This window comes from Montipora capricornis, chromosome 12 (genome assembly GCF_036669925.1).
Source record: "Montipora capricornis isolate CH-2021 chromosome 12, ASM3666992v2, whole genome shotgun sequence".
NCBI lineage: Eukaryota > Metazoa > Cnidaria > Anthozoa > Scleractinia > Acroporidae > Montipora > Montipora capricornis.
The window spans coordinates 18,630,207-18,640,206 of record NC_090894.1 but is presented as its reverse complement, the minus strand read 5'-3'; the positions used below and the strand labels follow the sequence as shown (position 1 = coordinate 18,640,206).

The 10,000-nt window shown below is 41.6% G+C and overlaps 2 protein-coding genes across 3 annotated transcripts in view; both read right to left on the bottom strand.

Moving 5' to 3' along the window:
* LOC138026357 (protein-glucosylgalactosylhydroxylysine glucosidase-like) overlaps positions 1-3,204 on the bottom strand; it is a 6,664-nt gene extending 3,460 nt beyond the window's left edge. The window contains exons 1-2 of one of the 2 annotated variants that reach the window (XM_068873679.1): positions 2,484-3,204; positions 234-433 (exon numbers count right to left, since the gene is read on the bottom strand). In XM_068873679.1, coding sequence (XP_068729780.1) covers positions 234-433; positions 2,484-3,095 — 812 coding nt within the window. In that variant the 5' untranslated portion in view covers positions 3,096-3,204. The remainder of the gene's footprint in view (positions 1-233; positions 434-2,483) is intronic. The other variant, XM_068873678.1, reaches the window with a different exon arrangement.
* A 2,164-nt stretch (positions 3,205-5,368) lies between these two features.
* LOC138025494 (protein-glucosylgalactosylhydroxylysine glucosidase-like) lies at positions 5,369-9,996 on the bottom strand (the record flags this gene model as incomplete). The annotated part of the gene is given in 6 exon segments (XM_068872693.1): positions 5,369-6,131; positions 7,279-7,440; positions 8,665-8,856; positions 8,859-9,016; positions 9,019-9,180; positions 9,816-9,996. Coding segments are annotated over 6 exon segments (1,317 nt in total), but the record flags the coding sequence as incomplete, so codon positions are not given.
* Positions 9,997-10,000: the final 4 nt, after the last annotated feature.

Below are 10,000 nucleotides of genomic sequence, written 5' to 3'. Positions count from 1 at the left end.
CACACTTATATCATTAACCTGGCACCTGTGGTTTCACTGAAACGGCGAGTGGCTTACTCCAAGACGCTTCGTAAGCGTAACCAAGGTTTGTCGATTGACAATTTTATATTACAATTGCTGCAAACTGTTGTGATTTAGTTTTTTTATTGCATTGCATCGCTGGTATTTTCCGCCCCAGTTTTGCTTTCGTTGGCGTTTTACCGGTAATTGTATCAAAGTTAAACAGTACTCACAGCATAGCATCGTCCCACTGACGAAGGGCCTCAGAAAGGGGGTTGAATTTGGTATCCAAATTGGTTGCTATGGAAGTGATGTAATACCATGTCTGCTCTTCCGAACTGTTGCTGATAATAAGTGGATGATTGGGATCTGGGTACGTCCAAACAATGGCCACATTACACTGTAGGCTTCCTCTCTCTTCAGTCTTATTGACCTAAATTATTGCGTAACAGAGCAAGAAAATCAACAATCTTATAAAAATGAGATTAAAAATTGAAGCAAAAGGGGAAATTGGCCCTTCGTGATGGCGTTATCCGTGATGGCGTTATCCATCACTTTCTCAGATTCTGCAGTCCGTCTGTCTGAGCCGATAAGTGCTTGCTCTGTGTAAGAAGCACATGAATCGGAAACTCACCGTTACGTCACCTATTGTCATTAATGTGCCAACCAGAGATCTATTGGCTGTCGAGACAAAGGTTCTTTTGTTCTTTGATTGGCAAAATTTAATTAAATATTAAAAGAATTGTTTATAAACCGGTCAGTGTAAAACGCAGACTGCAGACCGGTCACGCCAAAACGCAGAGTGCAGACCGTGCAGACCAGAGGTAAAATATGGCATTACCCTCACTATTATTGAGAGCTAACCATAAACAAGCTAACCTGAGTGTTCTTTAGACCTAATTAGGCTAACCGAATGTTATTTAGGCCTAATTCAGGCTAACCGGATTTTCATTTTACAGACGGTCTGCACAGTCTGCAGTCTGCGTTTTTCAGTGTCCCACTGCAAACTGCAGACCGGGGGTAAAATGCAGACTGAGGTTATAATTTAACTGTTGAAAAAGCCCAAACCCATTAGAAATGCTAGCAGTTAAGCCTAAATATTGTTTTAGGCCTAATTAGGCCTAAGGTTAGCATTTCTAAGGGGTTTGGGCTATTTCAACAGTTACGTTATAACCTAAGTCTGCATTTTACCCCTGGTCTGCAGTGTGCGTTTTACACTGACCGGTTTATAAACAGTGAATATCGAATTCAAATAGTGATTCGCCCAGTTATTCATAGATTGCTATTTCCCGTGTAAGTTTAAATGTAATTTATGGACATTGTTTTCAAAGGATAGGAACAGCGTCGAGTCGAAGTTTTCATTATAACAACGAAATTATATCTTTTCGCTTTTCAATAGATAACTACAGAATTCAATGTGTCCAGGGTGCAGATAGAGGTTTGGCCGTTTACAAACGGAGAAGCTTTAGCATAGCAATTGTGGGTCGCTTCATTCCTGTGTGGGTTTTTTTCCTGTGAAGGCAATCGATGATGAAGCGGAGAGAGAACAAATCAGTACTGAATGTGAAATGGCGTTGCATATCCGCTGGAAATACAAGGATATGGCGAACACGGTAGCAATTGATAAAAATCTGGGCGTTGTCAAACACGTTGCCTCATTTTTTTCTAGCGGCTACGGCCATGAATTGCTCGGGTAAAACACTGAGTTGAGTCTGCCACTTATGCTGCTGTGTAGCTGCAATGTTTGGTCAATTCAACGCTAGCCTTAAGATAAGGTATTTTCTCAGAATATATATGAAAGAAATAATGCATGTTCCGTTCGTGAAGGTTGCGTTGTACTGCAAGTTTCCATTGAGTTCACGAAGTTTATAAATCATTAAACGCAGGTAGTAAGTGCTGCTCATGCGTGGCTGTTATTTTACTCGTTGTCTTATATTTGTTTTATGTGCATTAGATGTTCTCAAAACAATTAATACAGCATTGTAAATTTGCGATTGTTGCTTTGAAATCTGTTTTGATTGAAAAAAAGTCCCTCGTTATGATTCTCCACAGTTTAAACGTTTCAAGTTTATTAAGAGATGTGTTTATACTCATTGATTTGTACTGTCTCGAGAGTGAAAAGTAAGCGATTTCATGGCAACGTGACTTCCAGATGTTGGTGTAACCGTAGACGGTTCGGCTCCAAGCAAAAGCGACACGCTTCCGCAAATAATTCTGAAACAATGTACCACACAGACCTCAGACTTGGTAAGGTTGTTTAATGCATTGGTCTTCCACAACATTTCATGTTCTTGGCCCTTTTTCATTGTACGGCTTCGAATTTACTTTTTTTATAGCATGACAGTGAAACGATTTATGGCGATACCGGAAATTGATATACAATGATGAAGCTATTGTACCGGTCACGTATTCCCATTCCCGCAAAGAAAATATTGTTGGAGAGAATGTTTCATGCAACTAAACAAGAATAAACCAAAACTCACCCGGCCTGTGGCTGCCAGAGCGTCACTTCTACCAGAATCAGTCATGTAAAAAAAAATGTCGTCGGTGATATATCCCAAATTTGGAACGATCTTCAGTTCAAATTCCCTGCTTGCGTTGTTCTTGGCTGTAATTTCTACCACCAAAAGATTTTTTCTGGTCCTGTGCGCGTAGATCCTCTGCTCCACGTTTAACGACTCCGACTTGAACCATTTGTAAAACACTCCCTCGCCTACGTCCAGCGCGTACGAGGTTTTACCTGGGATTCCCGGCTCGACTTTGAAATTGACTGACGCGGTAGATGGCACGCGAGCTCGGTGCGTGTGCTCATAAAAATAAACAGGGTAAATTGGATATTTCTTGGGACGCGCCGGGCCATTGAAGACTCCTGATACATGGACTGTATCACTGTAGATTACAGTACTCACATAACCATTGCCCACTGAAGGCATAAAATTGCTGTATCTGGTGGGAAGCACAGAGCTTCGGCTGTAGAACCGAGGTAGTTTTTCAGTGACAAAGCGAGTCGCTGTACCAACCGTCGGGGATGAGCATACGAAGGACACAAGACTAAAATAGTGTATAGTAAGTATCAAAACACCATGTACTTTCATAGTGACAAGAATGGAATGGTCGTCCAACTGCGCAACACGACGACCCACGGCTCCGGTTGTCAAACAAGCAAAGCACTGTTAGCAGCGTGCAGCGCTGGTGTATGTCAGTGTCAAGTGACATTGACTGATTAGTGACATATATTTTCAATCATGAAACACTGGAAAGATCCTCATCAACACCTTGGTTTTATCGGTGTTTTATTGGCCGACAAAAGGCTAACACTGGTAACCTTCGCCCTGAACCTTGCAAGAACTTTCAGGAGCTCTTGGCACACAATAGCGTGGACGCAAGAAGGATAAAGGGATAATTCATGTATGTGCTGACTTCCGATCTCACCCATAGATCACTTGCTTGTAAGGCGCATTTGAATATGTCAATAGAAAATGCGCTATATAAATTCATTACCGTTACCATTACCATTACCATTCAGACTGCCTGAGCCTAGGGTCTTGCACAAGTTATCACCATGGGCCCGTTTCTTGAAACATTTCGTGCTCTTTTCGGGTGTCACAATTCCCTCTGTAAATTACGAACGGAGGGCTTTTTTCACAATAATTTTGATTTTTGTTATTTTGAAAACATGTCAAAAGAAAAGCGTATCGAAACAAGCGAATGGCACTTTCGTGACTATGGCTTTTCGGGACGTTCGAGAAACTGGCCCCAGGCCCACTTTCTGCATGGAGGATATTGTTTCCATCGAGGAAAGTTAAACTGGTTTACCTCAATGGTAGAAATGCTGCTGAGGAGAAGGAGCGGTAATTTAACGCCGGTTCGTGCGTAGAATTGAAGAGAGATTTTAATAGGTCTTGAGCAGGGACAGTGCAAAACGTGGACCCCCAAACTAGACCCCACTCGAGAAAAGAAGAGAAAGAAATTAAAGTTTGAGGATTAGAGCATGGTTTTGATAAGCGCAGACAAGAGAGTATAAGGTAAGAGAGGAAATTCCTCTTATTGGACTTATTCCCATCGTAATCCCTGTTAGGTTATTTACCTTCATACTCTCTTGAAAACGAACTTAACACAACTCTCCAACATTTTGAGACGGTTTGAAAGTACAGCATTTTCACTTGCATGACACCAGATGCTGAAATCTGTTTTGATTGATAAAATGTATCTCGTTGTTGTTTATTCTTCGCAGTTTAAAAGTTAATATATTCCTATTTTTCACGTTGCAATGTTACCACCAATAGCGTGGCTCCTACTCTACTGACAAAAATTACACGTAACCCAAAATTCCTCCATTCGCTCTGACGAAGGGCTAACGCTGGAAACGTCAGCTTTTAGAATCTCTGTACGTTGGCCAATTTACATTATCAGCTCCGTTGATAAAACCAAAATTTTTGTATACATGAGAAAGACTTGTGAATCACCAAATTCAGCTCAATGAAATGACGAACTAATTGTGTTTGCTTCATTTTCTTGACAAATTCTCATTGTTTTTGGTCAGTTACTGTTTTGTATTTTTAGGTAGCAGTTTCCAAGCGGAAGCTGGCCGTACGTCCATACGTATGCGTTTTCGAGTAATTCTTTTTCTTCGTCTTGAGGGTTTTGACGTCTAGAGGTACGTGGGATTTTTCCTGCCGCAGTGAGTGAGCCCGAAGCGAATGAACGAGACAGCTCTCTTATCGGGAGAAGGACACATTCTTCGAAAAGCAAGGAATTGTGGTTTGAGCGAATGGAGGAATTAAGTTGCGCGGTCTGATCTCGTGTAAACAAATTGCTCGTTACACAGGTTAGAACAAAAAGCTCTCAGCCACGTTCCCAATACGAGGAGACTTAAACTGTAAAACTGCTCTCTTCTTTAGACCTCTAGTAACGTTCAATTTCGCTTCTTCGACACTTCTTTTTTCTGTTATGAACTTTATCGCACTTTTGTGAAATACAAATAGGAAAAGCTGTTAGGCTGAACTAAAGTGATGAATGGTCAGGATTTCGGGCGTTAAATCATAAGTATTTCGAGTGAACAAAAAAAAAACTGGCATTACAATGCATATGGCGTCTGCGAAAGGAAATTACGTCATATATCTCGATGGTCAACCCCTCCCCAGAATCCAAACCCACCCGACGGGGATTAACTTCAGTGAACGTTTGTCGTGAAAGTATCTGAAAGGACGAGTAGTGAATCAAGCAAAAATACCAAAATACTCTTTGTTTGTCCCTGCAAAACTTTGCATAAGCATTGTTTCCAGTTTCTCTTGGTATCAATATAAGTCCCGAGAGAAAATAAAAACAATGCTAATGCAAAATTTTGGAGGGACAAACAAAGAGTATTATGGTATTTTTGATACTAGCTATTAGCAACAGTGAATCTGGGAGTTGCAAATTATTCTAGACCCAAAGGTGCAAGGAAAAAAAATGAGCAGACAGGTGAAAGAAGAAAATGTCCTCTGAGGAGAGAAGAGGGTTTGCACCACGTGGTCAGTGCAGAAGAACGAAGTCACACATCAGCTCACATTTTTGATGAAGTGTATATTCCCTTATCTCTTGGGTTTCCTATTTTCCATAAATTAACGTAGTAGTGGAACCACAAAAATAAGTATATTTCCTATTGGCTTAATCACGATCAGCGTCATCTATTTCTCACAGCGCAATGTGAATAGAAGATACAAGCCAACAACCAACAACAACAGAAGACAAAGATGAAGAGATCTATGGTCACATGACCTGCTCCTGATAACTCGTTTAACTTGTGACATGCGCACTGAGCCTCGATCTCTTTTAAGAGTGACAGGTTTAGAAGTCTCCAAACTCTGAATCCCTTCTACTGTTGAAACCTCTAAAGGGGGTGCTATGGGGCCAGAAAACACCACAGTGATTGTAACTTTTATTTGATCGATCACAAAATCCATGCAACTCCCAAGGTAATGCAGTCTGATTGTCATTTTCGTGACGTTTGGCGGTAGATTTGGGTTGAAAGCCAGCTCAGAATCCGTGAGTCGGAATCCTCCATAGCCATAAATTACAGCTTGCAAAAAGCCTCCAGCTCCTGTGATGAAGTTCACTGCACCCCACATATCACGACGCTCCGTCCACACCTAGTTAACAAGAGGATTATTTCATGATTCACACTTTTTTTGCATTCAACAGCCAACAACAAAAATTTACTCTTACGTTACATACGAGCAGCGAAGATTGGTTGTTGCGTCCGGCCTCAATTTGCGGCCGCATCAATGATAACACTCATCCAAAGACTGGCTTATTCCAGGAGGTCCCCAATCCTAGGAATTTCGACTGGTTTCGTGTTTTTGGTATCGTTGGAAATACTGCTATGACGGTTCTATTTAACTTCCCGAGACTGCGCAAAAGAGACGGAGTCCATGATTTGTGGAGACACGCGGAGTTCGTCATTTTCGGAGCTGACTAAATGAACGCTAGCCTTCAGAGTTGCCCCCTCCTGATTTGAGACCCGTAATACCATGACTTATGACGACTTTAATGGCCCCTTCTCTGGGTAGAGTTAGCTTAAATAAGAGGCGCCACACGAGAAAAGACAGTAATAAACAAAACACAAGATGGCGTTATTGAGGGGAATTCTGCCTTGCGGTCGGTTAGTCGGTACAACTTCGGATTGCGTGACATGAACAACCTAACTTGCGTCCCGAGCACTACGAGCTGAATTAGCACGAAGAGTACTGCTTAGCAAGCAGTGACAAAGGCAAACGAGCCAACAAGCTTTGAGGAAGACGCTGCGCACACTTAAACGCACCAAGCAGGAGTGACCCAATTTTATTATAGCGCAAAACAAAGTGCCAAATAAACCCATCTCCAGAGGGAGAGTGGGACTGACAAATCGCCAGTAACTGCCAAATACTTTGTAAAGAAGAACTGCAAGGTGAGCCTTGGACAGCTCGTTTGAGCTTTTAAGCTAGACACTGTCTGTTGGTAAAGGCAGTTACGAAAGCTGTACCATAAAACGGTAAGACATGCTCGTCACTGTACTATAGCAGTTATCAATAGAGCGTTATTAGATTTGGCATTTGATGTCGTACTACAAAGCTGGAACAACGCCGCAGTATCTCAGTCTTCGCTACAAAGAAGCCGTTGATTGCTGTGACCTTGAACGTTGGACTATTTTGTAGTAACAAAGATAACATCGCGCCGTGAATGACTCACTTTAATACTGTGCGTCATGTTTCATTAACGGTATTTTAATGATCAGACAGTAAAATCTCATATAATTACCTTAAATGGACCGCGGATATTGGCGTAATTCTTTGCAAATGGTTTTTCAGCTCTTTTTTTGTCTCCTACATCAAGCCAGCCAATAGCAAACATGGAATGTGTCATAGCAGGACCATTCGGGTCGGTGCGTTCTTCGTATAGCTTCAAATCGTTACAACGTACCTGGATAAACATGATATAATGAAACAATTGTTATTGAATATCCTAAAAGGAGAAAAAACCAAAATATGACGGTCACACAAAGAAACATTGAAAAGACATGTGTCGAGAATGGCAAAATAATGAGAAAGTTACAAAGTGTACCACAACTAACATGATATCACGCATGTCCAAAAAAGTTGGACATAAACGTCACGAAACGTCCTAATGGAATAACATTGTTGGAATTTGGTATTCAACGTTTGTGCTTAAAGGAAAGCTTTCTGTTTTCGTCGATGAAGCACGTGCATATCAAACAGTATTTAAGTGAAGCTACGATACACACAGCTATGAACGCAATTTTAGCAATTGCGTAGAGAAGCCAGGAAAATCCAGGACTTCACCGGGTTTGTAACCCTTGACCTTGCGCTACCGGTGAGACGCTCTACCCACCTGCGCTATGCCCCGAGGTCACGGGTTCAAACCCCGTTGAAGTCCTGGATTTTTCAGGCTTCTCATTTGCTGTGCAATTGCTAAAATTGCGTTCATAGCTGCGAGGATCGTAGCTTCACTTAAATACTGTTTGAGATGCACAGCTTCACTTGATTTCATATCCGCAGTTCAATTATGATTCATTTCTTATATATCATTTCATCGTTTAAACAGTATTTAGTCAGTTAGTAATGGATAGTCAATAGGCCTTGTGCATGATTACGGCATATGCTCAAATTTACCACCAAGCCCGCTCGTTTGCACAAAATTATTCACATAATCTGGACATGCAATACTCTTCGCACGTGGGTCTTCTTTACAAGATTGCTCCTTTGGGATTTAGCTCATATTAAAATTTACAAGCTTGTTGCTTCAGGGATATTGATACAAGGAAATTCAAAAAACGGCGTTTTTTGAGGGATGACAACCAGAAGGAAGCCTTGTTCATTCTAAGGAAATGGTCTCACAAATAGTTTCAAGCAATCGTTTCTAAGAAAGTAAAGACACCTGGTGTCGGGGAAACTTAAAACGCCTCACTTCCGGTCGCTGTTACGCCGTTCAGAAAAGAAAGTCGCTGAAGCTGAAGCTCTCTTGTTGATAGCCATCTCCCGGCAACCTAAAGCCCAAGTCGACAGAGAGACGTTACAGTTGCACTATGTCATGATTCGTTCGTTGGTCCAACGCTCTGGATCCTACATGCCTTATCGTTTTTCCGACAATCGCAAAATATTAGATATTTTGGGATAAAGCTTCTACCTGTTTGTCCATTTCATACATTAGTGGAAAGCCAAGTAAAATTGCGTCTGCCTGTTTGACTTCCTTGTCTAACGTGTAACCTTCATATTCCGGATGAAAATTGTTCTCCTTGTCAAAAGGTATAAATAACTTTTCAGCAATTGTTGTCCATTCCCTTGGAACCTCTCTTCCTAGAACCTTAGCTGCTTCTTGGCGAATAAAAGGTTTATTTTAGCCACCACATTAGTATAAACCGAGTTATTGACTGGGTAGTGATATTCATCAGGTGGCATCACGTGGTTGATGACGTAGCGATCATTCGCAATATCGTACTCCACTCTGCTGGCCCAGTACTCTGCGGTTTGGTAGACCAACGGTATCCGATTTCTTGCAACCAGTTGAGATCTTTGCTAACATTCCAGAATTGTTTAGCGGCAAAGGAAATGTCACCCGTAATGTGAATCTGAGCTCTTCCGTACCTCTCCCCTGGGGAAGTTTCCAAGCCTGTAAAGGAACTTTCCCACGGAAACATGGCACCTAGAAAAAAATTGAGACCAACGATTGACAACAAATGAAACACCTTTGATTCGAGAAGCAGCTACTGTGAATTACTTTTAAGTAGCGACTATGAATTCACTGCTAAATCGTGGGACGCAAACAGTCCCTGAAATGCAAAAGCAGCTTACTTATGTACATGCAATGCGGATACATTCGTAAAAAAGTGTATATAGTCGTGGAATTATATCAGTGTCTAGTTCACGTTTGAGAAGCGTCATTAATGAATACATTATGGGCGATTCGACTCATAACTTGGCTGACTTCCTAGTGGTAAAGAAACAGCTGATTGATGATAAGAGAAGGACCAGTTACGGGTTATTCGATTGGGGCCAGTTCATCAAGTTTATTCAGTTTTTAAAGGCTATTCCAAACTGTTTATGGGTAGCTTATTGTTTATCCTGATTCACAGAGGGTTTTCTTGCGTGCTTCACGGTGTTTATTTCAGGTTTACTCTCCTTCCAAACGCCAATTCTTAGGTGCACAAAAAGTGGACCTGACAAGATTATCCCAATTCACGGCGGGCAAATAAAAGAAAAAAACCATGTCCATAATATTATCTGCTTTCATAAGATAGACAAGTCACAAAATTCGTTGGATTGGAGACGCAACATTACCTTCGTAACCATACTCCTTGGCGATTCTGCGCGCTGCAGGCAATCGATCCTTGCGATATTTCAAAGAACTTCTAGCCAAGCTCGGATGAAGCAACACAAGAGCTGGAAACAGCCAAATGTCCTGATCCCAGAATGTATGCCCCATGTACTCCTCCGCTGCTGGTAATCCCCCGGGACTTAACCCG